The 20571-nt window shown below is 35.1% G+C and overlaps 1 protein-coding gene across 2 annotated transcripts in view; it reads right to left on the reverse strand.

The window, feature by feature from the left end:
• Positions 1 to 20571, reverse strand: part of LOC106873561 (fasciculation and elongation protein zeta-2) — a 72735-nt gene that overhangs the window by 21973 nt on the left and 30191 nt on the right. For both annotated transcript variants that reach the window (XM_014920987.3, XM_052968869.2), the window contains exons 3-4: positions 13036 to 13188; positions 5215 to 5326 (exon numbers count right to left, since the gene is read on the reverse strand). In XM_014920987.3, the coding sequence (XP_014776473.1) occupies positions 5215 to 5326; positions 13036 to 13188 (265 nt within the window). The remainder of the gene's footprint in view (positions 1 to 5214; positions 5327 to 13035; positions 13189 to 20571) is intronic.

Below are 20571 nucleotides of genomic sequence, written 5' to 3' on the forward strand. Positions count from 1 at the left end.
ATACATTCAGACATAACTCAGAAGCAATATTTTAAACTCAAATATTATTTCATAAATTTTCTGTTTCTTTGGTATTTTAAAATTTTATAAATGACCCTGACTAATTTTTATTCAATATTTATATCTATACTTAAACTAATAGCCTCAATAATATTGAAGAGATATTTGTTTTAATGAGAATGCATACTTGTAACATTAACAAAGGCATGATGATTTAGGATAAATTAGGAGTTTCTGATTGAAAAACTAATAAAAAGACAACAAATTAAGCCAGACTCTTAATTATGAATGCAGGTACATAGTTCTTATTATCCCCATCACTAATCCATTTGTTGAGCTAAAGACAAAAACAATGTGAGATAGTTAACACATGTAAACAATAAAAGAAACTGTGTCATTCTATTAATACTTTAAAGACAGATTAGCACAATTTATAGTTAATGACTAAGATATCCTCTCCTCCCTATCAAAATACTCCATTTATTGAAAGCTTTTATTCCATCAAAACAGAATTTAGGACCAAAAGATAATGTAAAATACAAACTCTGATAGGTTTTACCACAAAACTTATAAATATCTAAACATAATTTGTACTAAGGATTAGTATGATAATGTAAAAATACTCTATTTAAAATAAAATTAATCAGAAAGAAAGTACTGTGTAACACTTCAATTTATGAAATTAAACTATCTTAGGCAAAGGCATGGCTGTGTGGTTATGAAGCTTGGTTTGCAGTCTCATGTTCTTGGGTTCAGCCCTACAGCGCAGGTCCTCTACTTTAACCCCAGTCAACCAATACTTAGTGAATTTAGTAGATAAAAACTGTGTGAAAGCTTGTTGTGTGTGTGTGTGTGTGTGTGTGTGTGTGTGTGTGTGTGTGTGTGTGTACACACACACATACATACAGGGTTGACCAAAAATCACTCGACAGTAAATCAAAATTTCACTTTACAGAAGGTACAGAATGCTTTTTTATGGCACCAACAGTAGTGAAGCCACCAAGTATTCAAAAAATAAGACCTCTCAACTGAGTGGGGTACATGTGACATAAGTCTTATATGACACAATGTATTTCGAGGAAGGGAGGAAAAAAAATTATAATGGTTTCAATTTTGGCACAAGACCCCAATGTTCAACTGGCACTTATATAGACACTGAGGTGTTTGAAGAACCTCCCAGGGGCACAGTGAGGAAGACATGTGTCAGGTTCTGGAGTTGTCTTGAGGCCATGGTGGAAATTGAACCTAGCTACTCTGTATAAATTGTTATTGCTCAAACATAATAATAATAATAATAATAATAATAATCTGTACTGTGCTTGATACCACTAACACTGATTTTGAGGAATGCAAAAGCTGGGTATGTATTCAAAAGCCGCCATTTGTTATTCATGGATGACCTCAAACTTTATGGTAAAGATGAAGCCCAAGTCAGTTCCCTCGTTGATACAGTGTATTCTTTCAGTGCTGATATCAGAATGGAGTTCGGACTGAGAAAGTGTGGTGTGTTAGTCTTGAAGAGAGGCAAAATCAAATGTATGGATGGACTAACGATACCATCGGGAGAGGTTATGAAGCAGATAGAAGAGACAGGCCAGAAGTACTTGGGGATTTTGGAAATGGATAAATTGATAGAGAAAGAAATGACAGAAAAAAAGGTGGAGTACTTGCACAGACTGAAACTGATCCTCAAATCAAAATTAAAAGGACGGAATAAGATTGAAGCAATCGACATCTGGACGGTTTCACTCCTTAGATATGGAGCAGGGGTAATTGCATGGACAGTAGATGAACTAAACAGCTTAAACAGAAAGACAAGGAAGTTACTAACTAGATATGGGACACGCCACCCAAAAAGTGACACAGAGAGACGATATGTACCAATAAAAAGAGGGGGGAACAGGACTTATTGGATGTGAACAGAGCATTAGAGCAGAAGAAAACAACATAGCATGGGATGTAAAAAATGCCACAGAACCGCTATTATTAGAAGTAAGAAGGTCAGGCTTGTGTAGGATGAAAGATTGCAAAGATAAAGCACTGAACAAGCAATTGAAAATGAATTAAACTGAAAATATGCGGGTAAAGAAAAGAATGCATAGACAATTTCATAGGGATGTTAAAGATAAGACAGACAGAGAAAAAAGATGGCTGTGGATGACTAAAAGTGATTTAAAACCAGAAACAGAGGCTCTAATCTGTGCTGTCCAAGAGCAAGCACTAAGAACAAACTACATAAAATACAGAATAGATAACACATCAGAAAGTGATAAGTGCAGAATCTTTGGACAAAATGGTGAAACCATATGGCATATTACCAGCCAATGTACACCACTAGCCCAGAAGGAATATAAGAGATGCTATGACAAATATAGCAAGGCTTGTCCATTGGACACTTTGCAACAAGTATGGACTTGACAGAGCCAAAAATTGGTACAACCACAAACCTGAAGGCATCGTTGAAAATAACAATGCAAAGATTCTATGGGATTTTAAGATTCAGTGCAATTATAAGATAGAGAATAGGAAGCCAGACATAATCTTAATTGAGAAAGAAAACAAACTATGCTGGATATTAATAGTAATAATAGCATGCCCAGCTGACAACAAGGTATGTGATAAGGAAGAAAGAAAAGTCGATAGATATGGCAGGTTAGCTTGGGAGCTTAAGCAGTTGTGATCGATGAAAAAGGTGATAATAGTACCAATAATTGTCAGAGTCCTGGGAACAGTGAGTAAAAATCTTGAGAAGTACATGGAACAAATGGGGGCTGCAATAAGGGTGGAGCACTTGCAGAAAACAGCACTGCTTGAAACCGCTCAAATACTCCGGAAGGTGCTTGAAAATAAGAGGTGGTACCTTGGTTCACTGGCAGTGAACAGCTGACACCGTAGTACATCTTCAGCGTTAGAAGCTGTGCAAAGGCAATAATAATAATAATCATCCTTTCTTCTAAGGGTACAAGGCCTGAAATTTTTAGGGAGGGGACTAGTTGATTACACTGACCCCAATGTTTCACTGGTACTTAATTTATTGACCCCAAAAGGATGAAAGGCAAAGCTGACCTTGGCAGAATTTGAACTCAGAACATAAAGACAGACGAAATGTTGCTAAGCATTTTGCCCAGCACACTAATGATTCTGCCAGCTTGTTGCCTTCATAATGATAATGATGATGATAATATACACATAAGACATTTGCTACTAATGTATGATGTAACTTTGAGAATGATGTTACCCTAAGCATCAATCAATAATACTTGAAAATCACCAGAACAAAACTCCAACTTATTTATTTTAATCAAAAGCTTGCTGGCTGTCACATTCTACAGTATATGAGGTGTGTTTAAAAAATATCTGACTCTATTTTTTCCTGCCAAAGCTAATGTTGCGTGGGCAAAATCTCTTGGCTGGGAGGTGACGTCACTCTTCAAGCGCATGTATGAAAATTTTCATGCCAGTAAGCTGTGTCAATTCTTGGCGGCTACACCTAGAGTACTGACGTGTAGTGTGTGCTTGTTGGATTTCCATTTTCACCGAACATATCAGGCAGAGATATTGTATTAAGTTTCGTCAAAAGCTTGGTGATACTCGAGCTCAGACCATCCAAAAGATTCAGCAGGCCTTTGATGATGAAGCCATGGGCAAAACTCAGATCAAGGAGTGGTACAATCACTTCAAACATGGCTGCACCTCAGTAGAGAGCGTGGTACTCTCAGGCAGGCCAAAATGAGGAGCTGATTGAGCAGATTTGGTAAAATAGTCATGTAACAATCCAGGAAATTGCTCACAAAGTTGGAATAAGTACAAGATCAGTGTATTCCATTTAAACAGAGGATTTGTGCATGTAGAGAGTGTTGTTGGAACTCACCCCCAAAGTGCGGGCAGAGCAGCAAAAGCAAGTCCACATGGAAATTTCTCAGACTTCATGAAGACCATCATCACTGGTGATGAGATATGGATTTATGGTTTCTGCTGAATGTGTTTGGTCATCTTGCAACTATACATCTGTACTCAAGGTGTAACAGCTGGGAACTTATGTGGCTTACTGGCATGAGAATTTTAACATATGTAAGAAGGGTGGCATCACCTCCCACCCAAAGGATTTTGCTTATATGGTATTAGTTTTGGTGGGAAAAAATAAAGTTGGGTACTTTCTGAAAGTACCTTGTATATGTAGAAAGCTTTTTTATAAAGTAAACCTTGTCATTTCAAGCATTGCCCATTGTACTCTCTTTCACTATATGAATTATTTCTCCGATGATATTTTCATTAATAATGATAGATAACCTGAAAATTTATTTTTCAATGGGTTGTACTTATTTACTAACCAAACACTAAAATATAAAAGTAAAATTTTGTTATCAGTAATATGCTAGGTTTCATTCAATGCTATACACATTCTAACAAATTAGTTTTTCTTTTTTTCTTTTTCTTTAATATGTGAAATCATTGTGACATGCTTGAAAATAAAACTAACTAGAAAATCCAATCTTATTATATTCTCCAATTAATACTTTAATAAATTGTATTAAAGTAATTAACCTTCTCTTCAAAAGCAAAAAAAAAAAAAAAAACCTTCAGGTTTAAGAATTATTATAAATGAGATATACCACATATTATTTCTGTACTTTGAATAACAAGAAAAAGTCATTAACATTTTAGTATATTCTCTCAGAAATTAATTTTACTGTCAGCTATGATAAACTGTTTTGCCTTTCAATACCTTTTCTTTATACCACAGTCACAACTTACATGCTTTTCATACTTGTTGTGGTTAAACAGTCATGATATCTTACTTTCTAGAAACAAAACTAAGCATCTTACTTAGTCTTACCTTCCTAGAACTGTGGCCCCTACTCCAACCAATATTTACAATTTAGATTAAACATTAACTAGTTTAGTGGTGGGACATTCATAGAGATACACACATACCGGATTTCTAGGGTAAACAAGGAAAGATTTCTGGCTGAATTTGAACTTTGACTATAACTAATTACCACATCAAATTTTCTATTGTTATTTCCACCTTACAATTAATGAAAATAACAAATACATCTTAAAAATACATGGACAAACAAAAGCTATATGTGAGATATAGAAAAACAATATGGGAACTACAAAAAGATAAAAAACTTTTGAACTGATTAGAACTCAGGCAAGAAAAATACTAAAAACTTTCTTAGAATTGATGGCAAACTGTAATAAACATACCTGTTTCTGTAATTGTTTGCAAATGTTTTAAAGTTTCTTTCACTTTTGTATAACTATCCATTTCCTCAGATATTTCCTCCTCTTCCTCGGGTGACTCTTCACTTGGGGAATCCTAATGACAATAGTTAAAAAAATAATAACACTCAATTTCGGAAGAGAAAATTGAATTCCATTTAAACAGAAAATAAAATACTTAGACCAAAAATTAATTTATTTGTATCACACTAGATTAAGAATGACACATAAGTCAACAAACTTCTATGCCTGTATGCATGTGAAGGCATCTTTATGTAGAAATCTTTGAACAATTTAGAATCTGTTATTTATATGTGTATCTCAAACACAAATAGTTACTGCCCTGCCATCAAATACCCAAACATTTCAATCAACTCCATTGCATCCCAAGCACCTTCTTCACAATACTGAAACACTGGCAACTCAATATCTGTCTACATGAGTGTGGAGAGGGGCACTGATGGCTGATATTAGTTCAATAGTGTTATGGGATGATACTGAAAATGTGAGGTGGATGACATGGGGAGGTAATTCCAAGTAGAGGGGAAACTGAAGTGCAAAAGGGTATGATGCAACTCTGCTGTCATATAATTATTATAACAGCTGAGGTAGAGTTAGTTGAATGATGGGGGATAGATACTGAGAAGATGAGTGGTGGGGATGACTTGAATGTGTAGACAAAATGATATGCTTTCAAGAACCTAATTTTTGCACAGATGGTCAGGTCTTCTTGAGCACAGTAAATCACCAATCATCTTGGTCCTTTGTCATCTCTTCCATGAGGTTCAACATCCTGAGATTGGTCTCCACTACTTTATTCCCTGTCTTCCTTGTTTCCCTCTTCCATAGGTTCCATCCACATTTAGTGTCAAATGCTTTCTCTGAGCCAACAAACGCAGTGGCTTACTTTTGGCTAAATTCTCCTGAAGTTGCCTTTCTAGAAAAAAAGCAGCAGTAGTGCTTCTCTATATCACAAAACTACATCTCAGCTAGGCTAATTCTCTTCCTGATTAGTTGAGGTCTAACTCTTTCTCTAACTTTCATGACCTGGTCCAGCAATTTGATACCTCTGTAATTACTTCTCTTTAAGGTGTCTCCTTTAATTATAATGCTGGTGTATACACACACACCCATCATATATTTATATGTGCACATGCGTGTGTGTATATAGGGTGTTCAGGCTATATTTGAAGATTTTTTTGTTTCCTTTTTACAGGAATAGCTTAATATATTGATGAACAGTCAACCACATTGAAGAGCATAAAGATTAAAGTTGTAGTTAAGAAAATGTTAGCTGACATGGAGGATTGGGAACAATCTGAATATTGTGATGGTCTTAGGGTATGCTGCCCCACATCTTTGAACAGGGCCTTTGGATCCATTAAGACAGTTTTGCAAAGCTGGTGGAGATTAGTCAATCCCAGGCTGGAGAGGGTTGCTGTTGGAAGGTTGTATGTGTGGCAGCAGGATTCAACTCCTTGCCATACCTCCAGAAAGAGTCAGAAGTGGTTGTCGGAGAATTTCTATGACTTCACCAGCCTGAATTTCTGGCTTCCTAATTCCCTCGATTGTAATCCCATGGATGACTATGTGTGGGGCATGGTTACAAAAGAGACCAGTCACTCTGCCTGCAACTCAAGGCTGAGCCAGTGACAAAGATCAAGGAGGTGCTTGAAGATCTTCCCAGGGTCACAGTGAGGAACACATGTGTCGGTTCTGGAGCTGTCTTAAGGCCATGGTGAAAATTGAGCCTGGCTACTCTGAATAAACTGTTATTGCTGAACCATAATCTGGTGGATATTTTTTGATTTTTTAAAATATTTTAATTTTTGGATGGAATTCTGTGATTTCTTTTCTTTTTATGCAAACTGTCAAATTTAGCCTGAACACTGTGTGTGTATCACTAAATCCACCGTTTTTTTTAATTCTCTCTCTGTTTATTTTCTCTTATTCCTTTCTGTTGAAGAGCATAGGCTTGAAATGTAAAGAACTTTCTCACTTTCCCAAGCATCAAACTAAAACACCTGCTTGTTGTTCATACACCTGTCTTCATCTTTTGTTTTTCTGTAAATTTCAACTATATATATATATATATATATGCCTCCCTCAATACCACTTCCCTCTCGAGGGGTCTTTGTCTTGCAAGTTATGAAGTGACCATGTTGGTGTTGCTGCCACATAAAAAGCACCCAGTTAACTCTGTCAAGTGGTTGGCATTAGGAAAGGCATCCAGCCATAAAACCATGTCAAATCAGACTATGCTGGTGCCAGATAAAAAGCACCCAGTACACTTTCTAAAGTGGTTAGTGTTAGGAAGGCCATCTAGCTGTAAACACCATGCCAAAGCAGACACTGGAGCTTGGTCTAGTTCCCAGGCTTGCCACCTCCTGTCAAACTGTCCAACCCATGCCAGTATGGAAGACAGACATTAAATGATGATGATATGTATCATCACAACAACTGTTGTCACCACCATCATCATCATCACCTACATTCCATGGTTACTTATGTTGGATCGGTTGTCAGAACTTGAGTCATTTCTTATTAGGTAACACTACTCTCGTATATAAATTGGTGGAGTACATATTGATCTTACAATTTCTTTTGGGCTCAGTTTCTACAGTGTGTAATTACTGCATTTTATTGTGGTATCAGCATCAGAAGAGTCACCACATACGCCATAAGAATAAAGAATCCTCATTATTTTACAATGTGTACATTTGGTCAAACTGTGTGGAAACCCATTATATATATGTGTATGTGTGTGTGTGTGTGTGTGTGCGCGCGCACGCATGCATGTGTGTGTGTGTATCTGTGTTTGTCACTCTTCACCACTTGGCAACTGGTGTTGGTTTGTTTATGTCAGTATAACAGCTGTTCACCAAAAAGATAAAATAAGTATCAGGCTTAAAAATTTATGTATTGGGAATCAACTGTTCAACTAAACCCATCAAAGTGGTGCCCCAGCATGGCCACAGCCCAATGGCTGAAACAAGACACACACACATATATATATACATACATACATATATATATATATATATATATATATATATATATATATATATATATATATATATATATATATATATAGATCAAAAGTGTAAACAAGGTTATGGTCAAAATACATTCCGTAATTAACCCAATCTTCTCAGCAGCCAGGGAGTGAGAATGAGTGAACTATCAATTAGTTTCACTTTTCTTTAAAGCCACTTACTCAATCCTGGTTGCTGAGATATTGTGGCAATCACTAAAAATATGTTAGTAACCTTAGTTACAGTTTTAATCTTATATATGCTGTGTCAGTGCTCCAGTTGATACAGATTTACACACACACACCTTGCACACATACAATAGTTATGAAGTAAAGGAAGTGTAACACTTTTAAACAAGCCTCATAAACAACTTTTCCAGTATACTTCATTAACAAAACAAATTGCACCTCATATCAACTGTCTCCATATACTTCCCTGAAAAAAATACATAACACCTACATGCTCAATGGTAAGAGTGTAATTTGACTGCAAAAACTACTACTCCATAACAAAATTGCTTCTCCTATGCAAGCATAGAAAATGCATGTAAATGTAGAAAAGTAGGAAGTATTTCAACAGAAATTCAGTTAATTATCTCAGCTTTGAAGGTTCAAGCTTTGAGATTTTTCAAATTAAGATCAAAGTAAAAGTACTTAATGAGTGAATCAATTACACCATATAGACTGTTGTTGGTTCAAATAATTTTCACATCAAAATACAACAATATCTTTGTAAGCAGGACTGTGTGGTTAAGAAGTTTGGTGTTCAAACTAACTGCATAGCGTTTTGGTCAAGTAGTTTTTATCATAATTTCAGATCAACCAAAATTTTGTGAGTGGAATTTAGTAGACAGAAACTGTGTGAAGCTTGTCAGAGACTTTTCTTGTTTTGGTCTGGCTGACCTAATCTGTTACCCAGTTTAACACCACTATCTGGTCTATGAGTGCCTCTGGGTGGGTCCAATCTGTTACAAACATTTGAGCTCAGTCTCCAATCTGAGAACATCTTCTCCCCTTCCTCCCACCTATCTCAGATGTCCTGAAAGACTCATTGATGCTGCTGTGCCTCTTCTGACTAAATCATATAAAGAAAATAAACCTAATAATTAAGTAAAAAGTCTTCTATTGTTCTATACATATTTATATATTTATATATTAATGACTATATTAACCAATGGCTTATTAAGGAAGCTCAACTGATATTTGGAATTTGCTACTGTATATTACTTCTTATAATGCTTTGTATCTTTTCTTCAGCTAGATAAATAGATATATAAAGAACAAAATAGGATAGAAATAAATAATACATGACTCTTAATATCCTAAGTCAGCCACTTCACTTCTAACATCTATATTTGTACAAATTTGGAAAGATCTTATGAAAAAAAATAATTAACAAATCTTCAGCAATTCTTCCACTCATGCCACAAAATTTTGTGGTTGAGTAAATATTATTTTGATGGTGCAGATATAGCTGTTTCAAAAATTCGTTTTGCAACCACATGGTTTGGGGATCAGTCCTACTGTATAACACCTTGGGTAAATGTCTTCTACTACAGTCCTGAGCCAACTAAAGCCTAGTTAGTGAATTTGGGCAATGGGAACTGTGTGAAAGTTAATCAAATATATATACATATATACACATGTATCTATATAAGTGCATATGTAATTTAAAAGTGTGCTGGAAGGCACAACACATGGCCAAAAGGCTTGGGATTGGGAAATGCTTCCACACTATTCCTATACTCCATGTGGTTTGATAATAATCATCATAACTCTGAACAGGCAAGCTGTATTATATATTCATAAGAAATACAGAAACTGTTATTGATACTTTTTATGCTTTATACGACAAAAGCATGTCTCTTCAAGACACTCTTATGTTATATGATTTTCACTATTACTCAAGCCAATTGTCTCTATTACACAAGCCAATACTGCAGAATAATGGGTACTTCTATTGCCCGCACTGAACATTATTGCACCAGGCAAATAATCACATAATGCACCAAACTATTTGGACTTTGACAGCTCCCAGGTTTGTTCTACCTGGAACATTGATGCTGGGCCCATATGATATTAAGCCTTCCAGCATGGATACACTGTGTATGATATGTAATAATAGATGGAGTACCACTGAATACCTGCAGTGCTCTGTATTGACTTACTATTGTATTTGTGGAAGCTAAAAGATGTATACATGTGCATGAAAGTCTTACAGGGATGGGGTGTATCTGGTATTGTCTGGAAATTACAAGGTCAATTTCAGACAAGCCTGTCTGTGCATATATATGTTTATGGTTGTGTGATTGTGCATGAGTGTGTGTGTGTGCTCACGCATGCATGTGACTATGTGAGTATCTACATATATGAATGTTTGTATAAGTGAATGTGAATGGATGTGTATATATGTGCATCGTCAGACAGCCTGTGTCTATGAGTTTGTGTGAGTGTCTGTGTAGCCAGACAACCTGTGAATGATTTGCAGACCTATTCACAAACATACTGACTGAAGTCTGTCTGTCACATAAGAAAGAATTTGATCCAAATATCATAAAAACATTGAGGACATTTCTACAACCTTGCTTTCACATTTGATATACTCTAGTGACTGTTGTTATTGTCGATATGATTACTACTACAATAATCCTAGGGCAATGTAATAGTTACAATTGGTTTGTTGAAATTCATGATTTGTTTGACTGACTCTACAAAACAGTATTCCAGTATGGCTGTAGTCCACTGACTGAAACAAGTAAAAGAGTACATCTGGTTGTAAATTCTACAACACATTGGATCACCACAGAAGATGCTAGTATGTCTAGGGCTAGTCAGTATGGTTACAGCACACCTTAGGTGATACTGAGTGACATCAGCAAAGCAAACTGACAAAAGACATACCAAATTTGTATGCTACTAACCCTTAGTGAATTATATTTTGGTCATAGATGCATTGCTCTGTCAGTGACAGAATATATTCAAACAATTTGTCAGTTAACTATTTGGTACTCTAAAAACTCGGTTAAATGAAAGTTTCCTGCCATAATCTTTCTTCATTTCTCATGCAGAAATTGAGATACCTCATTAGGTTTAACTACTCCCACTTTCAAATAGATTTTAAAAAACTGAAGTAACTTGAAAAGTTACTTATACTGATTTAAAAAAATTTTTAATATAGAAATAACTTTCTCAAGGGAGCTTAAATGTATTGCTTCTCTATCAAGAATTTATTTTCATATTTGTTGTCAATCTATAAGAATATCTTAAATGAAAAGCCTTTGTGTAACCTGGGGAAAACATTTGCAAAGTTCTACGTCACAAATGATTGCAAAAGCTTGTATATTGTGTTCTTGGGAATGGTACAATACTTCGATTTCTTCAGTTTAGTCAGTTACAAGTACATAATACACTAATTTCTTTTTCAAGTGAGAGAGAGAGAGAGAAAGTGAGTGTATGTGTGCATATGTGTTATGTGTTTTTTTATTTAGTCAAATTAGTAGTGGACAGCATCAACAGACATTGCAGGCTCCCTCAGACTAGTTCAACTTGGTCTGCAGGTTAGTGATTGTAAGAATAACATGAACAGGCAGGTACTCTAGTTGCAAGTAGAAAGGATGAGATAAAGTGCTTAATACTGAGTGCGATGGAGTAAGACAGGGTAGGAATTGGATGGGTCATTAGATAGGGACAATATTAGTGATGCATTGGATGGAGGTAATCATGATGAAACAATGAATAGGATGTAGGATTGATGGAACATTAGATGGGAGTGGATTGGGGTGCAATATTGATGAGGCATTAGGTGTAGGTAGCATTTAGCTAGCTGGTTTGGAAGAACAGGAATTTCTGTTCCTCCAAACTAGCAGTGAAAGAAGAAACAGAGAGAGAGAAGACTTAGTAAATGTTGGTTTATAAATCATACGAATGTGAAAAGCATAGGTATATTTGAATAATTTATATGCAAATGTCTTAATTTACAAAAACATGTTAATTCCATCAGGTAAAAAATAAATGTAGAAAACAAGTTCTGCCATGTAAATGATTTTGTATTGAACTACATACTTACAAAACATATGTTTTAATTATGTTTCTTAATCATATGTATTTATTCATCATCGTCATCATCATCATAATCGCTTAACGTCCGCTTTCCAGGCTAGTATGGGTTGGACGATTTGACCGAGGACTGGCAAGCCAGATGGCTGCACCAGGCTCCAATCTGATCTGGCAGAGTTTCTACAGCTGGATGCCCTTCCTAACGCCAACCACTCCGAGAGTGTAGTGGGTGCTTTTATGTGCCAGTCACATGGTACTGGCAACGGCCACGCTTAAAAAGGTGTATTTTACATGCCACCTGCATGGGAGCCAGTCCAGCAGCACTGGCAACGACCTCGCTCAAATGATTTTCTAACGTGCCATCAGCACAAGTGCTAGAAGACAATGCAGGTAACGATTACTCTCAAATGGTGCTATTTATGGGCCACTAGCATGGAAGCCAGACAGCTGCTCTGGCAATGAACACACTCGGACAGTGCTGTTAGTGCTCCACTGGCGCAGGTGCCAGTCATCGAGTATGCCAGTCATCAAGTCAATTACGATTTCACTTGCCCCAACAGGTCTTCGCAAGTAGAGTTTAGTGTCCAATGAAGGAGAGGTTGGCATGGGTGTCAGTCGTTGGATTCGGTTCGATTTCGATTTCAGATTTCAAATTTCAAATTCCTTAATTATATAATTTCTCAACCTGATATTTGGAGAAAGCAATTATAATTTACCTGCATCATGTGCTCTATTTCATTAATGACCTCATCAGCAGTGGCCAGATGACCTTCATCTGTGTTAAGACTGGAAATAATCAGAGAGTGCATATCAAAGGCTTCTGCCAGTTCATCGTCATCAGGTAAATCCAGATCAGTTGTCTCTGTTTCCTAAAAAAAAAAAAAAGAAACAAATTTAAATGCTCAGTAAAAATAAAAATAATTGGAAGAGTTAAGTATTACTTTCCTCAGATATAGCATGAAATTCTTCAAGATGAATATTCTGAACCACAATCATGGTCTAAAGAAAACAAAAAGTAAACTATTATACATAGCAGAAATATGTATGTCTGCATTGAGCAGTTACACAAGTGTTGCTCACACAGGACTACTACTGACATATTTGGACTATATTGTTTCTACACACATAAACATAACCAAAAGAAAGCTATTCAGTTAATTAACAAATTTGCTTTTTCTTCCACATTACCATTGTGCAATAGTTGTAAGCAAATGCCTCTGTCATGCAGACAGTGCCATTCTTTTCCAGTCTTCCATGAAAGATCATCGAGACAAGGGTAAATATTACCTTACTTGAAAACAGCTGACTACTGGCAACAGAAAGGGTATCCAGCCTTAGAAAATTCACTTTAACAAATTCTGTCTATTACATGCAAACATAGAAAAGGGGAAATTAAAATGGTGAGTACACACACACACACACACACACACACACACACACACACACACACACACATGTATATATATAAATATACACATATATAAGGCCTTGTTACACTTAAATCTAACTTTCATCAGTTTACCTACATATATAGTAGAAAACTTGTGAATAATTGTATATTAGTACTAATCAGAAAGGTGTATTATCTACTATGTAATTTGTCTCATCCACCAATCTCCTGAGCACTGGTGTGTAAAAGATGTTAGCATATGTAATAATAAAAGATAAAAGAAAATGATTTCTTAAATAACTGCATTTAGATGTTTGTCATTTGTTGATGAACAAATAAATGATATAGGTTTCTTCAAATTGAACTAACAAATATGTTTTACATATATACACTACTACGTTTTAGAAAATGCAAAATAGCTTATTAATAAGTAACACAAAAATATTTTTCACAGGTTACATTTTTGTAGTGGTACAACCCTTCAAGCAATAACAAAAGTTTAATCAAGGAGTTGATGGATAATCAACATGGTCTGTAGACTGTTTCAATAACTGAAAGAGAGAATATACAGAGCAAAAAGGAGGAAAGAAAATAAAAAAACTAAAAAAAAATATATAAGATTTGTTCTCTTCAACTGAAAGTATCAAGTGTTACTTTTTGAAAAGTTCACCCCCCCACCCACACACACACATACATACATACAAATGCCTTGTAGGTGAATTTCATAGAAGAAAACTGAAATAAATCCATGTGTGTGTGTATGTGTGACTTTATGTTTGCATTTTTCTGGAAATTGCACAAGCCACAAGCAGTGACATTGCTGTAATTTCTCCTGTCAATTGGTTACCCATTGGTTTCAAGCCTTCAAAGACACGTGAAATAAGGTAACCCTTACTTGAAAAACAGTTAAAAATTAGTGGCAGTAAAGGCATCCAGTTGTAAAACAATTTGATAATATATTCATTTAATTTATGCTAACATAGAAATGTAGTCATTAAAATGATCAAATATATACACACACACACACACTTACATAGATACATGTACAAATTGAATGTTTTGATGTATATAACTTTGCCGAGAGCATTTGTAGTACAAATAAAATAGTTACAAGCAGGAAGCAAAACAAGACCTAATATTCAATATTAATAATCATGATAAATATCTAAAAATTTTGAATACTGCTATAAAATTTCTAAAATTATCTTACCATGTATTTTAAATGTAAAAAAAATTTCCTTCTAAAAAATTATATAAAGTCAGTCTAGAAGAACTGAAAGTTATCAAGAAAGAATTGTACTGATTCTATTGTTATTTTTCTAATTAAATATAACAAAAGAAAAAAAAAAAGGGATAGAAAAAAAAAAGAACAATAACATTTTGATATCATTCAATCAAACTTCAGAGTCCAATAACTTATTTAATTTAGTCAGTTGATAAGTTAATTAAAAGAAGCTTTTAATGATAAAACTTCTATATCGTAAGTGTAAATCACTTACTTTTGTTATTTACTTCGTTTGAATAACAAATAATGTTACTCATCATTATTTATTTTTGTTTTCCTTAATTGAAAGAGTTTTAATGAATTAAAAAAAAAAATTCCAGAGAGAGAAGGGAAAATAAATACGCAGTATTTCATTTAACATTACTTTGCACTTATGTTAAACAAAACAATGTTAATTTAAATGATGCTCAGGATCACCAGTGGACACGCACACACAAAGCTTCTGTACATTTCATGCATATCAAAATCCACTGATAAAGTACTGTACTGTGAGATTGACTGTAGAACCATGTGATTGTGAAGTGAACTTCTTAACCTCATAGCTGTATTTGTGTTGACAACTCTAGCAGCTGTCTTGTTACTAGTGTCATAGTTTTAACATCTACCCATGCTTGCATGGGTCAAAAAAAATTTGTTGAGGCAGATATTCTATCAGATGCTTTTCCTGTTACCACCTCTCACCTGTTTCCAAGCAAAGTAATATTCCCCTAGTCCTTCAGATACGAAGATCTCAATGGCTAGATATGTTTCCACAGATTACAAACAAATAACTGTTTTGTATGAACTGGAACTTTGTTTATAATCAGTACACAATGTCTACACAAGGAGACAATTTTGATTGATCCTAAATATACATGTACACATGCACACACACACACACACGTGTGTTTGTGTAATTGTGTCCAAGAAGTTTGTTTCACTCCACAAAGTTTGAAGTTCAGCCCCTCTGTACAAAACATTTTCTACTTTAGCCCCAGACCAATCAATGCCATGTGAGCAAATTTGCTAGATGAAATTGGTATGGAAACTTGTGCATGCATGCATGTGTGTGTGTGTGTGTGTGTGTTTTGTGCACATGCATGTGCCTGAGAGTTATCATTTAAACTACTTGCATGATGTTAGATGAATGATAAAAAAAACTCCAAAAGTGGTTTTATATATGCATCTCTAGTAAATATTACAGTCCATGTGCTCTTAAAATAGTGGAATAAAAAAGTTTCTTATTTAAATAACAGGTAAGAGTTGGTACCTGGTCATAAAAATACTACTTCAAATAAGTTACTTGGTTCAACCTATGCCAGTATAGGAAACATATTCATGTGAAATAGCATAAATGGAATGAGAGGAATAAGAGACGGACAGATGGACATGAGAGTTAAACAAAATTTTAGAAAGTGATGAAAATGTGTGTGCATCTGTATATATATATATATAAGGAAGAAATTTAGTAATTTCAATTTTAATAATGTGAATAGATTACATTTAGTAAGCAAGGTATTTAATATAAACATATTAGAACAGTGTAAAAGATGCAGTAGGTGAAAAATAGTCAAATTTAATCTAGGACTATCAATTTATAGATATTTAGTTCAAAGTGCAATGGATACCACGATCTATTTAAATAGTTGAACTAGACACTCAATAATATTTTGTTCATTACTTTATACTTCCGCGTTCAAATTACACTAAAATTATACTCCTGAGTTCAAATTTTCTTTTCATCCTTCTGAGGTTGATACAAATATCAATAACATAAAGGAATTTGGATAACATCCGTTTGTAAAAAAAAAGAAATTTAAGTCTTATAATAGAAACTAATACACATAGACTATTAATAGAGCTATAATTAGTACCTATATACTTAAAACAAAGCTAATAGCTAATAAATTAGTTCTCAAAATATTAATGAAAATGAGGCTGTCAACAACATTGATTCAGGAGAATTAGGATTTAGAAATGTGAAATGTTGAACTAAATAACACATCTTAAAAGTATGAGTGTTTCTGAAATCCATGCAGTATTTCTCACATAATATTTAGGCTAGACAAACTAAATCATTCTTATTCTAAATTCCAGCATTAAAAGATTTTAACAACGGCACGCTAAGTCATAGATCTAAAAGTTAGCTTTTAGAACAAAGCAATCAAGACTTCTTGAAAAACAATCAAAACTCCAATTTATTGGAATTGAGACTTGCACTGTTGATCCGTAGAAATATACAATCCTATATTCTAAAAGAATCCAAAGAAAGATTCTTGAGATTTGAGGAGACTTGTCACCAAACCTTGAACAACATCTCTATTAACTAATAGAATAATAATGATATATTTTAATTGTGTGATGGCATGGAAGATAAAACCTGATACTAGTAGAATTTGAATTTGGACACTGAAGTAAAACAGACAGCATAAAATGTCATGGTTGTTGAGAATCTGACTGCAAGATCTAATATTATTTTGAAATGTAGAAGGAGAGTTTGATTTCCATACTTCAACAACCAAAACCTCATGCTTTACTGCAATATAGAACACAACACACTACCCAAGATATCAACTTGCAACTCTTCAGTTAAAATAGAAGCATATTATGTACATGACCACTGTAAGTAATCCTCCACAAGATAACAATACCGATTTCTTTATTACTTCCAAATCTTATTTTTTTAAAAATACTATAGTTGATTGAAGGACTTTACCTAGGGAGATAATCTGCATGAAAACCAAATACTAAGGTCAGTACTAATATAATGCTGTAAGCCAAAAAAATTTAATTAATTAAAATTTTACCTCAGGGAAAAGGGAATGACTTATTAGCTTAATGATCATTTCAATGCTTTTCCAGACTAGAATTAATAATTAAGCAAATGATTCTGTTTCCTCATTATTGATGTGATTTTAATCGGCTAAAAGTTTTAAGTCAAAAATAAAGAAAAGACAGAAATGAAATAATAAATCAGGTAAGTAGGCAAGTAAAGATAAATACAAATTACCATTCATAAATTTCTTTAAAAAATTTTTTTTAAAGTTACTATTTATAAAAAAAAGAAAGTGTAATTTGTCTGTCTGTCTATCTAACCTATATCCATCTGACTATCTGTGTCTGTCTCTTTACTAACTTATCTTTCTTAGTCTTCCCAACATGCAAATAACTCAGATTCACATATTTGTCCACTTCAGTTCCTTCATTTTCATCATTTCAGAAAGATAGTTGAATTCCTTACTGCCATTTTCAAGAAATCTGCCACTGACACTTTCATGAAAGCAACAGAATTACTGGTGTTGATCCAGGATGTACTTTGTTGATTCCTCACATCTATTATGCAATACACATTTGCCCTCCACTTTAAGTCAGCATTAATTCTCTATTTGAACATTAATTCTCTATTCACCAAGCTAATAAGCAAAAGTCAAAGACAAATTATGAAAATGAAGGATTTATCTCCCTACTACAGTGTTCACATATAGTCAGTTGTATGTTTTTCTCAGTAGAGTTGGAGAGTCTTTGCACATAAAGCTTTTTGTTGATGAAAGTCAATTTACTAGATCAAGAGGATATCACAGGTGTTCCAGTTTTGAAAATGTTTGTTTGTCAAAAATTTCCTATTTAGGGAATATTGTTTACAGAAATAAAAACAGGCATTAAACTAATAATATTCCCATATTTCAATAAAGCAAAATATCACTTATTTCCTGCATAAAACAACAGACCATATTACTAGTAAATGATAATAATAATATTCCTTTTTACTGTAGGCACAAGTCTTGAAATTTTAGGTGAGGGAGCAAGTGAATTACATTGATCTCAGTGCTCAACTGATACTTATTTTATTGATCTCAAAATGGTAAAAGGCAAAGTTGACCTTGATGGCCTTTGAATTCAGAGGGTAAAGATGGATGAAAGGCTGCTAAGCATTTTATCCAGTGTGCTAACATTCCTGCCAGCTTACCACCTTATGTAAATGATAATAATAATCACAATAATCCTTTCTACTCTAGACACATGGCCTAAAATTTTAAGGGAGGGGACAGTGCTCAACTGGTATTTATTTTACTGACCCCCCACCTCCCCCAAAAAAGGATGAAAGACAAAAATCAATCTTCACAGAATTTTGAAGTTAGAGAGTAAAGATGAACAAAATGCCACTAAGAATTTTGTCTGGCATGCCAATAATTCTACCAACTTGCCACCTTATGTAAATAATAACAATAATAGCATCACATGATGTGGAAGACAACTGGAGGTTTCTACGAGACAACCTGCTGAGGGCCACTGACCAGATCTGTGGATGGTGCAAAGTCCCCTCTCGACCCAAGGTAACGTGGTGGTGGAACAATGTTGTTGACAGGGTTATTAGAAAAAAGAAACAGGCTTGGAAGGACTGGAAGAACGATGTAGCAGGGAATTGTGTCAGACTGCCAGAAGAGAAGCTAGGAGATAGAGGGGAAGCAAATAAGAAAAAATTTGCCATATCCTGCGCCTTGAGGACCAAAGACTTGAGGTATTTCATGTTGCAAGACAGTGTGTGAGAGAGAACCGTGATGTCGTAGGAGAGTAATGTGTCTGCATGAATGATGGTTCACTTGCACTAAATGAGGCTGCAAAGAGAGAGGTCTGGAGACGCCACTATGAAAGGTTGCTCAATAAAGAGAATGAATGGGAGAAAGAGAGTCTGCCGAATGTCGACCCAACAGAGGGACCAGCTATCCAAATTGACAGTACCTTGGTAGATAAAGCAATTAAGAGTATAAAGTCAGGGAAAGCCCCCGGCCCATCAGGAATCACCGCAGAGATGCTCAAAATATCTGGCGGTGTCGGCTCTATGGCTTAGTCACCCGTATAGTTAACCAGGTGATACATGAAGGAGTCATACCCAATGACTGGTGTAGCAGCACCATAGACAACTGCTACAAAGATAAAGGTGACGCTTTAGATACAAATAATTACAGAGGTATCAAGTTGTTGGATCAGGTAATGAAGTTCACGGAGAGGGTCATAGCCCAACTAATTAGAGTGAGAGTCAGTTTAGATGAGATGTTTGGGTTCATGCCAGGGAAAAGCACCACTGATGCTATATTTCTGGTAAGACAGCTGCAGGAGAAATACCTAACCAAAGATAAACCTCTGTACCTGGCTTTTGTTGACATGGAGAAAGCCTTTGACAGGGTTCCCTGATCCCTTATCTGGTGGTCAATGAGGAAACTAGGGATAGATGAATGGTTAGTGAGAGCTGTGCAACCATGTACAGGGGATGCTGTCAGTAAGGTGGGGGTTGGCAACGAGTACAGTGAAGAATTCCGGGTAGAGGTAGGGGTCCACTAAGGTTCAGTCTTCAGTCCCCTCCTATTTATCATAGTCCTCCAGGCAATAACAGAGGAATTCAAGACAGGATGCCCCTGGTAGTTCCTCTAAGCTGATGACCTTGCTCTAATTTCTGAGTCACTATCAGAACTAGAAGTTTCAGGTGTGGAAGCAAGGATTAGAATTGAAGGGCCTTAGAGTCAACCTAGCTAAAACCAAAGTCCTAATAAGTAGGAAAGTAGACAAACCACAAATCCCTTCAGGTAGATGGCTCTGCTC

Source organism: Octopus bimaculoides, chromosome 6 (genome assembly GCF_046866305.1).
Source record: "Octopus bimaculoides isolate indiv1 chromosome 6, ASM4686630v1, whole genome shotgun sequence".
NCBI lineage: Eukaryota > Metazoa > Mollusca > Cephalopoda > Octopoda > Octopodidae > Octopus > Octopus bimaculoides.